This window comes from Symphodus melops, assembly GCF_947650265.1.
Source record: "Symphodus melops genome assembly, chromosome: 19".
NCBI lineage: Eukaryota > Metazoa > Chordata > Actinopteri > Labriformes > Labridae > Symphodus > Symphodus melops.
This window is the reverse complement of record NC_136709.1, coordinates 14,896,570-14,917,597: the sequence shown is the minus strand read 5'-3', so window position 1 is coordinate 14,917,597 and position 21,028 is coordinate 14,896,570. Positions and strand designations below refer to the sequence as shown.

The 21,028-nt window shown below is 39.7% G+C and overlaps 1 protein-coding gene across 1 annotated transcript; it reads left to right on the top strand.

Annotated features, from left to right (window-relative positions):
• LOC306840142 (nesprin-2-like) lies at nucleotides 1-20,769 on the top strand (the record flags this gene model as incomplete). The annotated part of the gene is made up of 18 exons (XM_079369236.1): nucleotides 1-88; nucleotides 5,688-5,749; nucleotides 9,602-9,697; nucleotides 9,809-9,886; nucleotides 9,965-10,057; nucleotides 10,618-10,820; nucleotides 11,665-11,864; nucleotides 13,022-13,122; nucleotides 14,221-14,310; nucleotides 16,300-16,413; nucleotides 17,033-17,170; nucleotides 17,532-17,696; nucleotides 17,904-18,016; nucleotides 18,169-18,337; nucleotides 18,649-18,745; nucleotides 18,874-19,073; nucleotides 19,362-19,514; nucleotides 20,611-20,769. 18 exons carry the CDS (start codon nucleotides 1-3, stop codon nucleotides 20,767-20,769), a joined length of 2,319 nt encoding a protein of 772 aa, XP_079225362.1.
• Nucleotides 20,770-21,028: the final 259 nt, after the last annotated feature.

Sequence of the window (21,028 nt, the reverse complement as noted above, 5' to 3'; positions counted from 1 at the left end):
ATGTCGTCAGACTTCTACTCCAGAGATGATCTGGTGGAGAGGGGGCCCATCCCCCTGGACATTGACAATGTCCACATGCTGCTACAGGGTCAGTCTCTCGCTCGCTCTCTCTGCTTTGAGCCAAGATTTCAGTGCAGTGTTTCTGACTTTTCTGACGCACACTATAATCTTGTAGCTTTATGTCTTATAAAGTCACACATGAAAGAGCAGAAAGAGTATTTCTTTTGTGTGTTGAATACTATCAATTGTTCTCAGTATTAGGTTATTACAATAACCATGGTGCTGGTGTGAACTAGTGATTTTTCCAACATTATTCAACACGCTATTTAAGCTAAACTAAGCCCAGGTCTCTGGTCTCCGCGAGAAGTCTGAGATCATCCAACTATGACAATGAAAGCCCCATGTCTTGATTTCAATGTTTTATCTTGGGGTTACCGTGGAAACATAATAGCTATTTAACCTCAGTTATGTATCTTACTCAGGGGAGCAGTGTGTTGGATCCTTCTCAGTCTGCTGCTGGCGCCGTCCTGTATCACTTTTGTCACTTTTTTGCGGGGTCATGTTGGGTTTAATATGCTGGAACGGAACACTATGCTTCCAGAGAATTATGAGACGGATCTCAGAGATCTATCCTCAGGGAGAAGGAGGGTGAGAAGATTGTTCGTGAAGCCGCAGGCTCTCAGGGCAGTTTTGAACACTTAAAGCCAAGCTGCCAAGCTGTGATGTGCTGGTGTTTTCATTGGATCCTGTTTTTTTTTTTTTTACTTATGTTTCTATACAACATGTTTAATATATCAATGGGTTAATGTGTAAGATTTCAATGTTTTATTGCATTGCCAAATGGCATGAGCAATACAAAACCAATGCACTTTGACATTTTCATTTCTCAGCGTCCTAAGCATAAAAACCAAGAAGGGGTGGGACTTCCAATATCTAAACATGTTCTTTTACAGGAACTATAGCTCTAAAGCTTCTTATAATAATGCCATGACATGATTCCCTTCCATTTTTTAAGTTTTTCTTGTTAAACTTTTCTCTTTCTAACATGTGCAGCCATACTATGTTACTGGTGTAAACACACTACAGTAGGGGAGAAGGGAGTGCAGGAACAACTGTGCTCTACCATGGTATGAAACAACTGTACTTAATGTACAGACACCCTTAGTGCTTTTGCTACAAGCTCTAACAGTGCCACAGTATTTAATTTTTTCACATTTATTTTATCCTCGGCTTTTTTTCCTGTTCTGCTCTCGTCCCTCTCTGAGTTTCTTATATTGCAAACCATGCTGTGGAACTCCGTTTAAGTGCAGAGGTAGCTGTAGGTGAGGAAACGTTTTGTGTATTTGTTTTTCTGCTGACGAGAGCAAACTTTCTGGCTTAGGAGAAGCAGTTTTTAAGCTCTGGCTTCTTGTGCTCAATGCATCCTGGGAAATGAGGGCCATGGCTCTGCTAGCAGGAGAACTCAACATCTGTGTCTCTTTCAAGCTGATCAGCTCGTCATGAGAACGTAAAGATCATTTCTTTGCAGTTATTCATCTTTGATTTGCAAAGTTTTATAGTTGATTATTTTGGTGCCTTGTGTAAAGGGGGTTAGGAAAGATTACGTGTGGTAAAAATCTTTTCTCCACCACTGACATTTGAATTTGACCCACTTTTTCATTTATGTAGCTTAAATATACCCAGGAGGCTGCAGGAAAGTTGATTACAGGTCTTGTTTGGACAGGCTGCGGAGCCTCTGTGCGTCAGATTTCAAAGAGGCGGAGCCGAGCAGATCTCACCTGCCTCCCTGCAGGCAGCAGATATACTGTAGACTGTTAGCTGGTTAGAGAACAAGAGTTAGTTGCAAAATAATTTACACATGTCTCTCCTCTGCAGCCTTAGAGTCAGGGCAGGTGTGTGTGTAGATGGTAGAGCAACTTGATCTGAATTGATATGCAATAGGTTTTGCTGACTTCAATAAAAATCCCTGCTGAATCAGCATGAGTGATCCCAACATGGGTAAGTTGTTTCCTTTGTTTTGAGTGTCCAGTTTTTTAAGCTAGCAGAGAAAACGTTTTGTCTAGGATTAAGTGTAAAGGTATTATCCTGTAACGGATATTTTACCAGCGAATGAACATGTTTACTGTTGGGGGAGTGATGCAGGATAACAGTAGAGTTGAACAATAGGGAAAGAAAACTTCTCGGTCATAAAGATGTCTAATTCTTCGTCTTTATTTGGTTGGACAGAGGGGCAGGCAGGGGTAGTCGCTTGAGATAAGACATGATGTAAAAAGAACTACGCTTAAGTGGGGGACAAAGCTACAGAGTCTTCCATACGATGCAATAATGAGATCATTTCTTTCAGATCTGTCCTATAGTTTGATAGAATCACAGCATCAACCAAATAGTGGAGAAGAGCATATGGGCGAAGAGAAAACATAATTCTACAGTTTAATGATGTGCACTGAGATAGTACCGCCGTGTGCATCAATCTATGGTGATGCACCAGTTGTAGGGAATAAATGTCACCATCCCCTCCCACTCGCCAGAGGTGAATTCTCTTTATCATGTCCTGCTGCGTTCTTACATCAGCTCCCTCTGACTTTCTGCTGGAAAAAGAAACAGGAGGGTGGCAGGAGGAAACTCTATATAAAGTCAGAGTTACACTTTCACCCTAAAAAGTTTTTGTTTTTTTTCAATTGTAACCAAGGCCTAAGAAATAGTGCTACTTTCCTCAGGTGAAGTTTGATACATGACATGTATATATGTCTGTCCCCTAATGTCAGGCTCTTGTAGCAGAGCTTTACACAGTTAAAGTATTTGTTTGTTTTTCTGAAAAACAATCATTGTTGCATGCACATACAGTGAAATGTAATGCAAACACAAAGTGACAGCTTGGCTCCCACCCAAGGGCTGTACTTCCCCTGAAGGCAGAACTCTTCTGTGACATTTACTAAAAGCAAGTAAATGTGTGTTTTTTACAGAAAACACTGTTACTGTGGGACAATTAGAAAGAAGTCAGGACTTTAACTGATAAATTTGATATTCTACCAGTCAAAATGTGTAACATGTTGTCAAGAGAGTCTATTCTGGTAGTTACTAAAATGACAGCACTTTGAAGCTGACTTTAAGGCCATGTGGTTACAGTGACCAAATACTTTTGTTTTAAATAATTCTTTTGGCAGTCTCTCAAGTGTGTCAGAGCTCTTGGGTATCCACATCACGTTTATTTGCCAGGAACTCATGGACACTTTGTGTTGCTCTTCATCTCTTGGTTTTCTTTTGGTTTAATTAACTCTTTGGAGTGTTTTGTTAAAGATATCTAGTCTTATAGTTGTTTGATGATACCAGATAAATTCAAATAAGACTGCTAAACCATCACAGGGGGGTTCCCAATGACTACAACTGGACTGATACCAGAGGTTGCCTGCTGTGAAACATATTAAGACAGAAAATAGCCTGCAAGCTGTCTGTTAATACATCTCAGAGGAGCAGACAGTCGGAAGGAGGGCTGATGCTTAACATGGACCGCAAGGGCATACAAAATCAGACTTTTGCAAAAGGTTGATGGATTTATGACACAGCAATGGCAATAAACTGGTTGGATGTTTTAAGTTTTAAGAAGAGCAATCATTGTTGAAGAATATTTTTTGAAGATACACTTGGGTCATTGGATAGCTGGAAGTTTTTTTTTGTGGGTATAAAATGGAGAATGAAGACTGGATTACATGTGAGTCTTCATACTGTCAGTGATCTGAATGACTTCATTGAGCTTTACGATGGTGAGTGATTGGACACTTGTCAAGTTTCTTGATAACTCTAGTTTTTTCATTTTTAAAATACTGATTTTGTCAGTGTTTATTAAAATAGGCCACATTGTTTGCGTGCAAAACCATCAGCAGATCGATTTAGATTTTAATCGCATGTTTGAAATTCTATCGTTTTGCATTTACAAGAAAGGTTAGGCTTTTATTTTGAATATGTGTACTGCCTTCAGTCTGTACTTCCTATTTAAAAAACAAATCTACTTTTACTTTAAATAAGTTAGTTCCAGTAGATTGGAGGTAATGACATTAACTCAAAAAAATTGAGATATTTCAATAATTTGAGTCGTCAATTGTGCTGTCCATGAAGTTTTTAAAGTGAAATAAGGCATGCAAAGGTGCATCACTCTGAATACAGGAAGACGTTACAAAGGCTTTTCCTACTGTGTGCAAAAAGGGACAAAATAGCATGGAAAAAAAAAGTTTGGGGAAATGTACAGATTTAAGTAAGTATGTGTGCTAATAAAGATCAACCTAATATTCGAAAGCTTACAATATTTCAATCTGCAGCACATGTAGCAGAGTAGAAGTTGCATGGCTGAGCAGAAGTTGGACAGCAGTAGTATTGTTTGACAATGAAGAATAATGTTACCATTCTTTATACACAGACTGACTTGAGTTACCTGTGTAAGATCGTACCTTCAGAATACATTTGCAGAGCCATGCTGGTGCATGCAATGAATTCCCCTTCAAATGAAAATATATGAAAATTGTTCATAATGCTGCACATCCACAGTAATGTATTCATTATATACAATGAAGTCTTGCTTTATACATTTCCTTAAACCTAGCCTAAATACAACTTTAAACAAAAAACACAAATGAAAAATTCATTGGGGAAAAAAAACAAACATGTTTTAGGGCTCAGTCTGTAGGGACTTGGGTCCCGGTTGGGAACCGGAGGGTTGCCGGTTCAAGTATCAATGTGGACCAAAATATGCAAGCTGGTCTGACAGCTGGAGAAGTGCCAGATCATCTCTTAAGCACTGCTGAGGTGCCCTTGAGCAAGGCACCGAACACCTTCCAGCTAAGGGGGTGCTTCCACCGTATTCTGACATCTCTCCTTTAATGCATGTCCACAGGTCCTGCTTGTGCATGTGTGTAATTCAGACCTGTGTTGGAAGCATGTTTTAAAAAATAACTGAGTGTGAACCAGAATTTCCCCCTCGTAGATTAATAAAGTATATCAAATTGAATTAGAATTATGTGAACATGCTGCCTTGCTGGCAGCTCTGTATGCTAAATCATTTTCTGTGGTTTCATTATTGCAGGCTTTCTGCTTGTTCGGGCAAAACACTGATTGTCATTATGTCATCATTTCACCCTCAGGTTTTCTAAAATGATTGGCCAAACTAGTGGGCGTCGGCTGCAGTAACAATCTGCTTTTGTGTCGGTAGTAATTACTTGGTTAAATCGTAGAATATGTACTGGACTCTTTAATGGCCCCTTTTGAAATGCATAACACTCTGGCTGACATGATGGGAGCTCTGTGACCTCTGTGATTTTACTGATCTAATAAATACTGTGTTTATAACTTTAGCTGACTCCAGTTAACAACTACAAATTATTTGAACCTGTCACAGTAGGACTATTCTGCGCTCTCAGTCTGTCTTGTCTGTCTCTTGTTGTGTTGCCTTTGAGACATACCATATACTTGAATTGTTGATCCGGCCTTTTGGGTTGAATCTAGACATTAGAACTTGTTCATATTCATTTTGAACAAACACATGACATTAGCATGCTAGCAATATCAGATTGTCTTTTGTAACACTCAGCATAAATGGTTCTTGAATTTGAGCTATAATAATGTGCTTGAATAATTTCCTGTATTTATCTGTCAATATCATTTAATGTGTTTGTGTCTGTCTTCTCCTTCTCCCACAGTGGAACAAGAACAGATTCAGAAGAAGACCTTCACCAACTGGGTCAACGCTCAGCTGGCAAAGGTAAGCCCTGTGTCCGACCTCTGACGTCTCTTTAAGATCTGACAGAGAGAGGACACTTAATTTGACAAGGGTGTTTGTCTTTGTTAGCTGTGCAGCACAAAATACATTAAGAAGTCTACATTGGCTAATGTGGTACAAAAACCTGCTCAACTTCCTGTCCTAAAAACCCAGTGTAAAAGTTAAGCTATACAATCTCAGTTGTTTTAATAATGGATAGATCCTGTAGGTAAAAAAAAGACCATAGCTTTTTAGAACTGTAAATCTTCAGTTATATGTCCGATGTGTCCTTGGGCACGACACTTCGGATTGCATTGCATTCACAGAATATAAAGAACATTTTTGAGAAAGTTAACCATTGAAAATAAAAGTTTCCTGTTATTTCATGTATCCTTTGTGTACAAATGAAAATTCCCTCACAGCACATGATATTCTATTCCATTCCTTTTGAATTGTTTGCACTCAGTCCAAGGACACAAGCCACAGTGTCGTGTGATTCTTTTTGTATCATCCTGTAAGGCATTAAGTCATCAGCTGACTATATCTAGATATAGACTATATAGAAACACCAAAACAACTCCCAGAACTTCCTGATTCATGAGCAATAAATATGTGTGAAACAGGACTTCATCCTTTTTCTTTTATTACCCTCCGAGAGCCCTTTCCACATCAGCAGCTTGTGTTCACAGTAAATACACTATTTAACTTTCTCTACGCACATTACTGCAAAGAAGGTTGTTGTTTTGTTATCAGACTACGTCCTAACATTGAGTCAGCAGCCGACTGCCCTGCCTCATGTTAGAGGTCAGCTGTGACAGTGGAGGACACCGAGTAGAGGTGGGGATCTGTATGTAAATATAGCTTTGAGGAGCAAGGTTCAGCAACAGACAGACAGCGACAGACGGCCACCACACTCCCCCTTCTCCGCCTACCATCTTCACACCCCCTTGATCACACCCACCCAGTTCTGTGTGGACTCTGCCAATAATGTGAACAGTGGAGATGATTGTTAATCCTCGGGGGTTATTCACATTAGGTCTCACACTGTAACAGAACCTTCTGTCACATGTGATAGTTTTCTTTTTATAATGCCCTAGGTCCACTTTGGGAAGGCTGTGTGTGCTAACATGCATCATGAGTTATGAACCTAGATGGCCCCTCAGACTCCGTGGTTGTTCACTTTTAGCCGTTCCACAGAGCGGACAAAAATGTTTGGTGGTGCTGCATTCATCTTTACATTAATGATGTATTTTGCTTTCCTTAAGCTCTGCTTTAATGTTTTTCTGTTTTTATGTCTGTAAAGCACTGTGAATTGCCTTGTGTCTGAACAGTGCTATATAAATATACTTGCCTTGCCTTATAAATAAACTTGCCTTTACGCTCCGATACGTTTGAACAGATCTCCAGAGGATCTGAGAAAAGCTGAATACTGAGAATAAAAAAAACATGTTTATTCAGTCTGGTTTTTATTATTTGGACTTTTATTGAGTGTCTCTTTTAATCAACAATCTTCATTGTGTTGTTGTATGAAATTCTTGATTTGCATTTGTCTCTGAATCATTTTAAACAAACTGCCTTTTGTCCATCACTGTTCTGCTCTTTTTTTTTTTTTTAAAGCACTTTGAACTGCAGTGGAATTTGTCTGAAAGTTGCTACAGTATATGAGTTTGACTGACTGATTGATAAGGGATGTGTGTTGCACAGGACATTTTAAACGTGTTTGTGTTTACCAAGCAGCAACCTCTGGAATGGAAAAACTAAGCCAATGGAGATGTGCAAAAAAACTGCAGTTCCTTTAATGTCCAGTGGAGGCTTGTCCCCAAACAAACTAAAACACCATTAACAGCCATGTTAAAATACACGTTTTTTTCACACATCTAAACAGCTTATTGCTTGATTTGTACACACTGTACAGAGGTGAATTTTCGGTGACTCATATTTTTTATTATATTAAGACATATGCATATACCTACATAATTGTGCAGGTATGTTTTATAATATATTGGTATAGTGCACTATACCAATAGTAGTGCACTAGTAGACAACAGTACTAGGCTGCCTAAAACTGTTATTATAGTATACAGTAAGTCATCAGAAGTGAATGATTAACCAATCCTGAGCAAAATCATGATAAGGATTTAACTTTTGGTGGCCTGAGAGATGTAAAAAAAAAGTTCATCTAATTAGATCTGACCTTTCGTATTCTAAATCTCTGTCCAGAAAGTCAAAACTCATATTTGACTTCCAATGGAGGATATTTATGCCTAAGTAACTTTCATCACAATGTCACTTATAATTCAGTGTTTCCTGTTTAAATGGGACTCATTAGCAAAACACATCCGTGCAAAAACGTTGGTCAATAGACTGCAGTATATACTCAATCCTGTCTCAATGAGAGTTAAAATTCGTCCACATCAATGTTAAACTTGAATCACCAGGAAGTCTTACCATACCGTTACAAGAAGAGTAGCAGCAGTGTCACGTGAAATACATACAGTATAAAGAGTATAGTTGTTTTCAGGTGGGCCAACATGATTAATGAGACTTTGGTGGTTTGCCATTCAGATGAATTCCCTGATTTATACAACACATTACTTTTTGCTTCTTAAAGCCTGACAGCGATGGAATCGATGAGTTAAGGCATGTCACATAAAACATCAATGTCATCAGCGTGAAAGACTTCCTATCTTGAAAATGTCAGGTTCTCAGAAACAAACAGCCTGGTTTTTATCTTAACCACCGCATGTTTTCAAGTCGAACTCACTGATTATGATTGGATATTACACGCAGCACGTCATCCTTTAGCTTCAGCTACACAAACAAGGATTGATTCCACTTTGTGATGCCTGACAGATCTTTGATTTTCTAGATTGCAGGGCAATGTTGTCTTTGCTTATGGCTCAGTAGACTGTAAAACTGAATTGCCCTTCTGGGATAAATAAAGTTGTCTGAATCACAATTTGAATGTGAGTAAGTGTATAGCAGAATCTTTGCAAAAAAATAAAATAAATAACACAAACACGATTTATTTGGCTTTATCATTGAATTTGGTACACAGGTGTTTTTTTTTTTGGGGGGGGGCAGCTGAAGAGAGACAGAAACAGTTGGGAAGAGAGAGTGGGGTCAATGGGCAGATGTTTGATTTGTGATTTGAACTAAAAAATGGTCTTGGTACATGTGGCGGGAGACATCACCGCTCAGCTATCCTGCATCATGGTAAACAAATTCTAATGGGGAATTACTTGTGTTTTAAAACCTAATTCTTGCAACAATGGCTTATTTTCTAAAAACTTTGATTATCAGGTAAATGCCCAATTATTTATATTATTTCCAGAATTTTTTAAGGACCAAAAGTTAACACAGTTTTTTCCACTGCAAGTTGCCTCATTGTTGCTGCATGCCATTTCCCTGTTTTCTTCATAATGACTCCAAATTTCCTGGAGCTTGCATTTCCCAAATCTTCTTCTCTTTCTGTCTTTGAGGAGATTTGTGAATGTGCGTATACTGTAACAAGCTGCCTTAGATGCTGTGGATTGTCACATGAACAAACATAGCCACAAAGAAAGACCAATAGAAAATCCTATAAAGCTAACGAGACACGGTGGATTTGAGAGACAGAAAGTCTTCAGACATGTCTTAAAATGCTATCTAAAATTTAAGACCTCTCACGAGTATAATAGATTTTACATTTACCCTAAATTTAGAATGGGACCATGTTTACGTATTGACCATTGACTTGAATGTGAAAAACGTGTCTTCAAGATTTCTACTTGGGTAAAGGTATGGGTCTTTGTCCTTCATACAAGGATAAGAGGTGTGTAAAAAGTCTTTGTCCATGTGTTTGTGCATTCCCAGCGGAGGCCTCCGTGCATGGTCCTAGATCTGTTCAATGATTTCCGTGATGGCTCCAGACTGTTGGACCTGTTGGAGGTGATGAGCGGCCAACGCATTGTAAGTTTCCCTTTTTTTGTGTGTGTGGCCTTAACACGTTTTTCAAAACCAACAGCGGGTGTTTTTATTGAATGAAACTACTCTGTGGTTGTCTTCTTTTTTTTTTACCAGAGTCGGGAGAGAGGCAAGGGGATGTTCCAGCACAGGAGCAACATTGAGAAAGCCCTCTCCTTTCTGAAGCAGAAATCGGTAAATGGGACCCTTAAATCAATCAGACAAATGAAATTACTTTCAGCAGTTTTGTTAATCATCTTTTTTTCTTCCCAGATCAAACTAGTCAACATTCACATTCCTGACATTATGGATGGCAAACCGTCCATCATCCTTGGTGTCATATGGACAATCATCCTCCAGTATCATGTGAGTGTAACATGTTAACTTTTTTACACTTAGTTTACCTGTGCTGGTGTTTAAGTGTCATATTTTTACCTTTTTTTTATTTTTTTTTTTTAGTCATGACTGCTTTTGGGTTTATAAAAATGAAAACAGATTAACATTACGTTCAGTAGGACTCAATGTTTTCCCACAGACCTCTAATATAATGTCTGGCTTTTTTCTGTTTTGAACTTTTTGACACAAACATGAAGGCCTAACTTCTTAGACTTAGGCTGAACTTTATTGATCCTTTTGGGATGACTCCCTCAAGGAAATGTAGGTTCCAGCAGCATATACAATAAAAATAAAAATAAAAATGTAGCAGGTAACAAAAAGTAACAATATAAAGAATAATATAGCATAAATAATAGAACACTCTTCTGTTGGAAAAAATATACAGAAAATATGCATGGAAGAAGCAGAAAAAAATATACAAAAAAAAGGCAATGATTATTATTGCGATTATTGCACTTGGTTGAGATTATTATTGCACATACAAGTGAAAGTGTCTCTTGAACTGAGACTTTGTGTTGTTCGTTTCTTAGATCGAGGAGTTGGCCAGCTGCCTCTCTTTCAGCTCCCGTCAGTCCTCCATGGAGTCTTTGAACACTCTGGACTCGCGCTCCACACTGTCGAGCCGCTCGGCCAGCAGCAGCCCGGTCCCTCCTAGAGGCTCACCACTACACAACAAGTTCAGGGTCTCTGCCAAGAAGGCTCTGCTTCTCTGGGTCCGTGAACAGTGCCACAAGTAAGCACGGGGCGACCCGAACAATAGGAAATAAAATATTAAAGTTTTTATATTGGCTTGACAAATACTTATAAACCCTTTTATTGACTTTTTTTGTTGGCCAAGAAGGTGATGTAATAAGTTTGGTATCTTCACCCAGCAGGGACCTCTTGGTCATTTCCAGTTCCGGGTACTGACCAAAACATGAGCACTCACCCTGCCAAAATCTGAGAAATAATCGTTCCCAGTATACATGGCTTTGAGCAGGAATAGCCTGTTAGAAATAGTATCAAATTCATCTACCCACCTCCTGCCATTATTTTTAATTTGACTTTTATAAAGACGCTATTTAAGTTGTTTTGAAAATGGAGTGCCACATGAACGCTCTTATCCTTCATCCTAAAGCCCACACGTGCAGGATTTAGCATTTTTCAATTTGTTAAGAAGAGAAAGAAGAAGATATACTTCATCTCACGAGGGGAAATTCATTTTTACGCTTCGTTTGTTGAACATTCAACACACGTAGCCTGAAATACACACACATGCACAAACAGGATCCTATGGACATATCAGAGTGAAGGGGGTGCGCTGCTGAGCTGGTTTGGGGGTGGAGGGGAGACAGTGCCTTGCTCAAGGACACATTGGCACTGCTCAGAAAGGGAACTGACACCTCTCCAGCTACCAGATCAATTTCCTGACTTGATCCACCTTTGGACTTGAAATGGCCACCCTCCAGTTCCTTATCCAATCCCCTGCAGACTGAGCTGCTACGGCCTCTGCTGCCACACCAAAGACTGTAGCTAATACTTTGATACATTTGAATTTCTTGTATTATTGTCCTAAACAAAGCATTTGTTTTCTTCAGAGCTGGCTGTACATTAAATGTAAAAGACTTCAAATCCAGCTGGAGAAGCGGTGTGGTCTTCCTGGCCATCTTGTATGCTCTGAGGCCTGATCTGGTGGATCTGTCCAAAGCCAGAACCAGAAGCAACAAACAGAACCTTGAGGAGGCTTTCCGTGTCGCAGAGAGAGAGCTCAGGATCCCCAGACTGCTCGACCCTGATGGTGAGTAACGTTAGCTTTGTGATAACACAGCAGCAGGATTATTTAGTGACGCAAAACAAAAGCATTTAGTAAAGCTAGTGGCATAAAAAAAACTCCTCCCCTCCTACCCTCTCTTTAAGAGACAGAAATCTCGGGCAAAAACCAGACTGATGATGAATAGCTGTGTGGCACAGCAACATTTTTTAGATACTACAGAAAAAATGTAAACACACACATGATAAATACTAAGAAAAAGACTGAAGGCTGAAATAACTGATCAAGATGCAGAAATGTGTTTTCATTCCATTTCACAATTTTTAATCAAACCTGGGAACATTGATGTTTCATTTCATTTCATTGTTTTCATTTTGTAACAAAGACCGTAAACAATATTCAACTTGCATGTTGCCTTTTCCATGCATTGTACCAGAGTTAGCTTAAAGCTTCTCTCCTTGGCAGGTCCATTTTATTTCATCATCATTTTTGCCTTAAAAAAAAAAGAAACCTAAACTTGATTTCATACACTATTGCAAGAAATCTTTCGATGACCTTTTACCAATTGGTCATTCTAATACTGATGCAGGAAACATGTGGACAGCTCTTCTACTTTCACAACGCGGACTCCCACAGCTCGGCCTCACTTTTTACTACAATTTATTAGCTTAATCTTTCACAAATCAGTTAGCTCTGCTTCTTTTATTAAAAATCTCAGTTTTGGTATTTTGCTCTCTTTCACACTCCCTCGGTGCCTCCTGGTCTGCTACATACAAACAATCTTTCTTTTAAGTCTGATTCATTGGATCGGTCTCACTGACGTATTCTGCAGCACAGATGATGTGGTGGCATGTGAAGCTTTTTTGAATGTGTGCAGAGCGCAGCAGCAGCAATCAGAGCACTGTAACCGGAGCCGTACCCACGGAAGCCTTGAGGGCGAGCGGGATGACGATCCGACAGTCTGCTGACTCACTTGCTGCTTGTTTACTTCAGTGCTTATATAAAAACCCCAGTCTTCTGTGTGCTCCGCCTGTTAGTTCATCATCAGACTTAATAAGAACACAAACAGTTACACCTCCATTCTTCAGAATCCAGTTTTAAACTCCACCTGCTGCAGGATGTGTTAGTCTAGACTCTGACTGCTCTGTGAGAACTGATCATGGAGGATTGTGATGTGGATGCAGATGTGGACGTTCGAGACCCTGATGAGAAGTCCATCATGACCTATGTGGCTCAGTTCCTGCAGTACTCCAGAGACCTGCCGGTGCCCGAGGAAGAGATGCAGGTCTGTATCGTTTTCTAGAAAGGCGTTGAGTTATGTGTGGCACAGTTTTACACTGCAACAACATTTCAAGGGACAATCTTATTTTTTTTAATTACTCAAGATAGAATAGATGAAGGATGAATATGCACAACAACAGAGAGACTTTTAACTGAATGATACTTATTTGCATGTACAGTGCAAAGAAGAACACAGCATTTGTGTTGCACTATAAAAATGTTTTGACTTGAAGGGGGTGTGTTCCCTTTTAAACATTGCAGTCCACTGACAATGACAAGGGTGCAGCTGAGCTCCATTTCGGAGATTTGTTGCTTTGCAGGTCTAGACAGGGAGGTTTCAACGATGAAGGAAGTCGGTTTAAGATTAAAAAGTCTTTGCAACAGCATTTGAATGAATTGATCTCAAAGCGGACCGGCTTGAAAACAACATGTTTGAACAGAGAATGGAATAGAGCATCCCGAGGCAGAATATACATATATGCCGTTTAAAACACAAGCTGACATACATAAAACTCAAGAAAGTTACTGATAAAATGTAGAAACAGCAGCTGTATGAAACTTAGATGATGAAAATCGTTACTTGTTCTTTCACTTATTACCCAAACATCTGCATTTGTTTGACCTGCGAGAACACAAATCAGTGCTCCGTGTGTTTTCTTAAACAGCTTCAGTTTGTTTATTCAATGGAATCTGACTGATGGTTTTGCATTGATGCCAACATCAATATTGAGTACAGCAAGACACACCATGTGTACACAACTGCACTAATGTTGCAGGAATCCCTTTAAATCTGCTCGTCACAGATTTGTCACACGGATATCACCCAGAGGCAGGTCCACACCACTATCTATTCTGAGCTGGGATTCTTCTCTGTCAACTCCTTCTTGTTAAATCTGAAGCCTGCTTTTTTTTTTTTATAAACTCCCAGACTCAATTTCCCTTCATCTGGAGCTTGTGGTGTCATTTATTAGCTCTAAGTTGGCTAAATACATTGTGTTACTTACATAGTCTGTGTGTGTGTGATTGCTCTGCTTTGTTGTCCTTCTTATCTTTACATTTCCTGCTTTTTCCCCTCACTTTTTTCCCTCTTTTTTCCTCCCAGACACAATACCTGACTGTGCCTAAAAGTCCTTCTCCTGTCAGCCTTCCTGTTCACTACACCCCTGCTATTTCTGCTTCACCTCTGCGACAGGTAGACCTGACGGTCGTGAACAACACGTGTTTTATTCCCCACCTTTTATCCACCTAATCTCCTTTCAGCGTCAGAAACATGGTATAGAGTCAGGTGGTAAAATGTAGGAAAAAAAAAAAAAAAAGATGATTGCTTGCTGAACAAACTCCAATCCACACATTTTTCCACACCGTCTGTCACTGTTTGTGCTGATGACAGAGCTGATGTGTGTTCTTGTTCCCAAACTTTTCACACACTAAAAGTGTCAAATGTGTCATAAATCAGCTCATCGGCTTTAAGGAACCCACAAATTGCTTTAGTATTTAAAAGAAGCCTTAAAAACCAATCAGGAAAGTTGTTTATTGGTGAGGTGCACACTGTAAAAAGTCAGTTGCTCAGAGCCAGGAGTACCTTAAGATCATGAGGTGATTAAAAGCAGGACTGATCATGCAGAATCAAACTAGTTTGCCCTGTTTTCTTGGATTGAATCCAAAGTCTCAGCGAGGGTGTGTTTGTCCATAACAAGCATAAAGCACTCGCTGCAGAGACTCCTTACACCGAGCTGGTATCGCCTGTATGGGCCATCTCAGAAATCAGGAGCGCTCGGTCAAAACACCTGTTAGCTCGGGTTTCTGACAAGATACCAGCATGTTTGGATGTTGCTTTACGAGTCATTGGAGTGTGTGATCTGCACTGCATGTTGTTAGTCTAACCCTACAGGGGGTTATTTTAGATGAGATGTGCTTTATTACCCCCAAGGAGAAATGCGAATCGAGCTCCAGGGCTGCCCAAATTTAGCCTCCTCTAGAATTTGTTTTTCAAATCGCAATCCTGGTTTTTCTTTAATAAATAACTTCAGTTGCTTTCTCAAATCTTTGACTTTCTTTCTCTTGATCTCGGGATAACATGGCTGTTTTTTAACCCATCATAATGAACTCATTTATCTCATTATCCCAAGACAACAACCAATGTTGCTAACTTGGCAACTTTCTCGTTAAATCTGGTGACTTTCCGTATCCTCTTGGTGACTTTTTTTGTCAAAAGCAATTGGCTACAAATCTGACGACTTTTGATTTTTGAGAAGTGATGGCCCTATTTTAATGAAAAAAACTACAACGAAAAACCCAGAAACAACAGAAGAGAGTTCATTTGTAGTTCTAAACATATTTAGGGTTTATTTTTTACTTACTTTTCCACACTCTTCCACAGCGTTATTTCTCTCCTACAGCGTTCATTACAATTTCATGCTTATTGCCAATTCTGCAAACTAGGCAATGACGTTTGACTTTTAGTAAAGCCAATAGCTTTTTTCTTTACAGGAGAGTTGGCAACACTGACAACAACGCTTTGGAAAACAGGAGGATTTTCTGGTGATCTAAAAAACTAAACCGTAGATTCCTCACTGTGATAGGCCGGACCATGATGTGCCCTGCTGACATTGCCCACATAAACTGAAATATATGTTAATTTTTTTCTTTGCCAACTTTGGGGATACGGCATATTGTAGGATAAGTCAAGCTTTTGAGAAAAAAAACAAACTGAAATGACTCCTCATCACATAGTACATTCAAATCACGTGCAAAATGAGCCTGACATTTACATTTTCAAGAGAGCAGTACGTGGATAAATGTGGCTTTAGTAAATGTTTCCATGTTGAAACAACTCTGGAGCCAAACACAGTCCTGTTTGGGCTTGGTTCTCCGCTCTGCTCTGGCTTGCTGCAAGTGAAACTCATTTTTGGCACAATTGCAGCTATTCTGCTTTGTGTGAAAGTATCTCATGACTGGTGTTTGCCTTTTGGGGAAGTTTTTAGCTTAACTCTTTAAGTTTATGGCCTTTATGAAAGAGGAGTTTTAATCTGAAGGAATGTTGAATTTAATATTTAATCTGAAGTTCAAATATTTAAAACATTAAATAGATTTGTAAACATGATAAATCAGCGTTCTGGTTTCACCTGGGCTGGTTTAGTCATTCTCATTCAGTAACTTTTTATTTGTCCTACATTACCAGACGACATCTGAACAGAAAGCACAGGAAGTGACCTGCTGGCTGGTTCAGGCGTACGACGAGCTGCTGGAGGGATGGAACTCCACAGAGGGAGAGAGCTACTCCGAGAGATACCATGTAAGTCCGTATTTATTTTTATTCACCATTACTTACCTCAAAACATTCTGTTACAACATTTTTAAGTACCACTGTATTGCTTTCGAATAAAATTAAATTACTATCAGCAGAAAGAGACTTGCTTTATTAATCCCCGAGGTTATTGAACATCAAACTGACTCACATGCACAAACAGGATCCTTTAAATATGCATTCATGCAGGGATATAAGAGTGAGATGTCTGCACATGAAAAACGCTCTGGGATTTGGGCCTTTGTCAAGGTCACGTAAGCAGTCGAAATGGGCATATTTTGGTCTGTACTGGGACTGGTGACTGTCAGGTTCCTAAACCAAGTGCCCACAAACTGAACCATTGCCACCCAAACAGATAAATCATCCAGTTGCAGAAAATCAATCCGTGCTACTTATTTTGATTATTCCGTAAATAATGCTTCTTCAGTTATTGAAAATGTTTTGCTGCTAATTGATTTAACGGCAGCGTCATCATATCTTGTATCATATTACAAAATACCAAATCATTTTCCCCCTCCATATCTGAACTTTATCCTGCTGCATGTTGGGTTTTTTTCTTCTGTGTGAGTTGATGTCACTCATGATTGATTTTTTTTCCGTCCCTCAGGTCTTTCAGACCTTTCTGGTGTCCTTTAATGAGCAGCGGCGTCCCATCATGCCTCTGTTGACAGCGATGAGACGAACCCCAAAGCTGAGCGAGGAGCAGCGGGCTCTAAGAGAGGCGTGGGATACCCTCACTGGAAAGGTCAGTGTCAGCTAAATCTTTTGACCCACACAATCTTAACTAACTCCAAAGTTCTTGACAGGTATATGTAAAACTTTCATTCGATCGTTAAACCTTCTGTTCAATTTTCAAGAATCGTTTCAAATATACCCTCATGTTCAGTGATGCTGCTGATGGTGGTAATAATTTCTGTTAAATCGCAATCTGGGCCGCTCCTGATGCGTGGACTTATAAAGATAGTATATTGTTTTTTTATATATATTTTATCTCTCTGTTTTATTCTTCCATACATAAAACTGTCGTTTTTCTGTGCAGTCTCATGTACCACTGTGTTTTCTTGTATTGCCTTGAGCCATCTCTTGCTCTCTGTGTTTTCATGAAGCTACGGGAATACAAAATGGAGTTGGATATGAGTCTCCCACCGCCCTTGGACACGGTGGCTCGCTGGCTGCTGAAGGCAGAGGGGGCTCTGGCCGAGGAGGAGGGCGACCCGCAGGACCACGGCCGAGCTGCCGACGATGCAAGGGAGAAGCAGGAGCTACTCAAAGTGAATATTTACTTCATCACAACTGCACACTGAAACTAAACAAAGGGTCAAAAGAGTTTGAACATACAAATATACTGACTCAGGCATCGAAGACATAAAATACTTTAAGATAAACATTCACTGTTTGGGAAAAACTAAGGATATAGATATCTTTAGAAAACTGGCTCACAAGTCCCTTCCCGTAATATCTGCGTACTTTTGCTTTAGGTTTGCCTTGAGGAGATGCCTCAGCACTTGAAGACCTTCCAGTCCTTCCAGAACCAGGATGACTATGGAAACATGATGGTTCCCATTGACAAGATGGATGAATTAAAGAGGAGGTGAGGGTACTTTCCATCTTACACTCTTGGCTTACATGACGTTGTTGTATGCACTTCACGTGTTTGTGCAAGTGTTTGCTCATCTTAAGATAAATGGCCTTTAAATAGATAAAGAACGATAACACTATTTATGGGCCCTTTTTTTAAACCAGGTTCACCAGTGTTAGAGTGTCCGCCAAATACCACGGCATCAGGTTGGAGTATCGGGAGCACCGCCACACAGTTTTGGATCTATTGGGGCAGATCAAGACAAAACTTCGGGTCTGGAAGAGACCGTATATCTCCCCTGAGGCTGTGAGGGTTCTCCTGCAAGAATGGCATGTGAGTAATCAGATACGACATCTTTGAAAGTGATCTGGGAGTTGTTTGGAGGAAGCGGTACCAGGATGCACATTATATATTTGAGATTTGGGGTGATAGTACCCTACAGCTAATTCTAAGCTAATGCTAAGAATTATAAAGCTAACATTAGCAACTGTTGTAAGAGTTATAGCATGTGCCTTAGTCTCTGTTGCTCTCCGGACCAACATATAACAGTAACATAAGTTGAAGGTAATGTTGGAGTCTGTCACGTCAAGCAGTGTGGCTGATGTTGCTCTGGACTAAAACGTTTTTATTTAAACATCTCATAGGAGCTGGTTAACACACAGGAGCTGCCTTCTTTGTTGGAAGCAGCTCTTCATAAGCTAAAGCAGGTTTCTGAGAAATACTCGAGCAAATCTGCCCTTGGTAAGTGATCTCTCTGTGACATGTGCTTTTCATTCCTTATTACCTTTAATAATATCTAGAATGTGAATGTGAATCAGGCCAGTTCCTTTCTCTGTTTTTGGATTGATTGTTTTCTTTTTGCTCCTCAGCTGGAGATTACAACCAGGTCAGTCAACAGGTGACACAATTGGAGGAGGACACAGCTGCAGTTTTGGAAGACGTGAAAACAACTAAAAGTACCATGGGACGGGTCCTGTCTGCCTGGGACTCCTACAGCGACTGTCACAGCTCCTTACAGGCGTGGCTAGAGCAGGGCTCGGTAACACACAGCCATGGACACACAGCTGAGGTACTGTGAACACATTTAATTATGAAAATGTAGAAAAACAACAGAACACCATGCTCTATACATGAGTTAGCTCATTTTACCTAATGTGTTAATCTCTCATTACTTACCAAAACATCTTTAAACTTTAAGCTGCCCTTTACATAACCAGTGGGAATGTTTATTTTTAAATGTTTTCTATTTAAAATATATTTTAAAATAGTCCACGGGAAATTAACAACACAGCCTGAACACAGAGGCAGATTTCTTTACATACCATCTTCAATATTCTAATGTTTCTAATGTCTTCAGTCTTTGGCTGAGTGGGGCTCCCGACAGGCCCACCTGAACGAGATGGGTAACTTCCTCATCGAGTCAACAGACCCTCAGGCCAGCAGAAGCCTGGCAGAGGAGCTGCGGAGACTCAACATGCATTGGGCCGAGTTTATCAAGAGATACACGTTTGTAAGTTACACAACAAGGAAAACCTGGTTGGTGAGGAAAAACTAAACCTGCTGTTTAATTTGAGCCATTTGTCATACCAACACCTGAGGGATGTGTGGCCTAGTTCCTTCTTCCTTTATTTACATACAAGTGGCAGGTGACAGCAGGGATTTTGTTGACTTATCATTGTTCGATTGTTACCATTGTTCTCATGCAGTGCTATTAGGGAGTGTCTTCAAAAGGAAAGTTGCACTCCACCTTAACTTATTGCATAACAGGGTCATTATAAAATTAGGGTTTTAAGGTGTTGGAGTAAAGTGTACAGTCAAACAGCTTCACTGATTCCTCAGGTTGACTCTTAAAGGCTTAACATGCTACACTCTGAACATTAATAAAGGCAAAATAAAACATAGCCAATGTAAATGTACAGTATTGTGGGGTAAACTTTCTCTGGGTTTCTTGTTCTCAGCTCTTGTCTGACACTCAAAGGTTTTAGCTGGTGAAACAGGAAGGGAGTGGTAAGGGATGAAGAAGGTGTGTCCAAAAGAGCTGTTGTTTTGGTCTGACAATCCACTTTGAAAGTCACATAGTCCTAATTTAACCAGGAGTAACAGATACCTATGTAAATTTTTGTAATAATTTTTTTATGCTATCATGTCCAGAGGCACTGCTCGACAACAGACAAAGCAGTCACCTGCTTGGGGTCCCAGACCAAGAACGGGCCCTAGAAGGCTTACAAACTTAAACCAAAGCAGTGTCCCAAAATGAAAGCCAAGAAAAATTAAGAGCAGTTATCCATCGATAGGAGACCAGAAAGAAACAGGATAAAAGAGACAACAAGCAGTACACTTAGGACACTGGCAGACATAATGGTGATGAACACTGTTTTAAGGGCATTCTTCACCCATGTGTTATTTGAAATTATGGTATTACTAGATCTACAAAAGCTGTGCTTTGGCTCTGTCCTTAAATCCATCTTTTAAGCTTGTCTGATTTGACTATCAGGGATAGCCTTATCTGAAGCAGACAGATGTTCAAGATTTTGTCATGTTTTATTATTGAACTGTTTTAGTATTTTTACCAGATTTTTTAAAGCACAAATGTGTGCTTTTTCCAGGACAGCACAGCTGAGCCCAGTCCTGATGTACAGGTCAGACCCCAGGACATCCAAACCCTGATCAAGGAGGCCACTCTCATTCTAAAAGAGCCTGTGGAGGCCATGGCTGGTCCCCTACGGACCTACAGAAAGAAAATACAGGTACAAATCAATGGATAAAGGAATCCTTTACAAAGTGAAGAACAGTTATAGCTGTTTAATTCTGTTAACTGAACAATGCTATCACATAGACAATTTCAAAACATTTGGTAAAAGCATTATTCACATATGCTCGTACTGAACTTTGATCTATCACCTAAAATATTTATTTAAAATAAAACAAAATTAAAGTGCCAAAGTAAGTAACAGCTTCCTTCAAACAAAAGATCTCGAGCCTAGTGTTTGATTTAGCCACCTATGAGGATTCATCATTGCATGA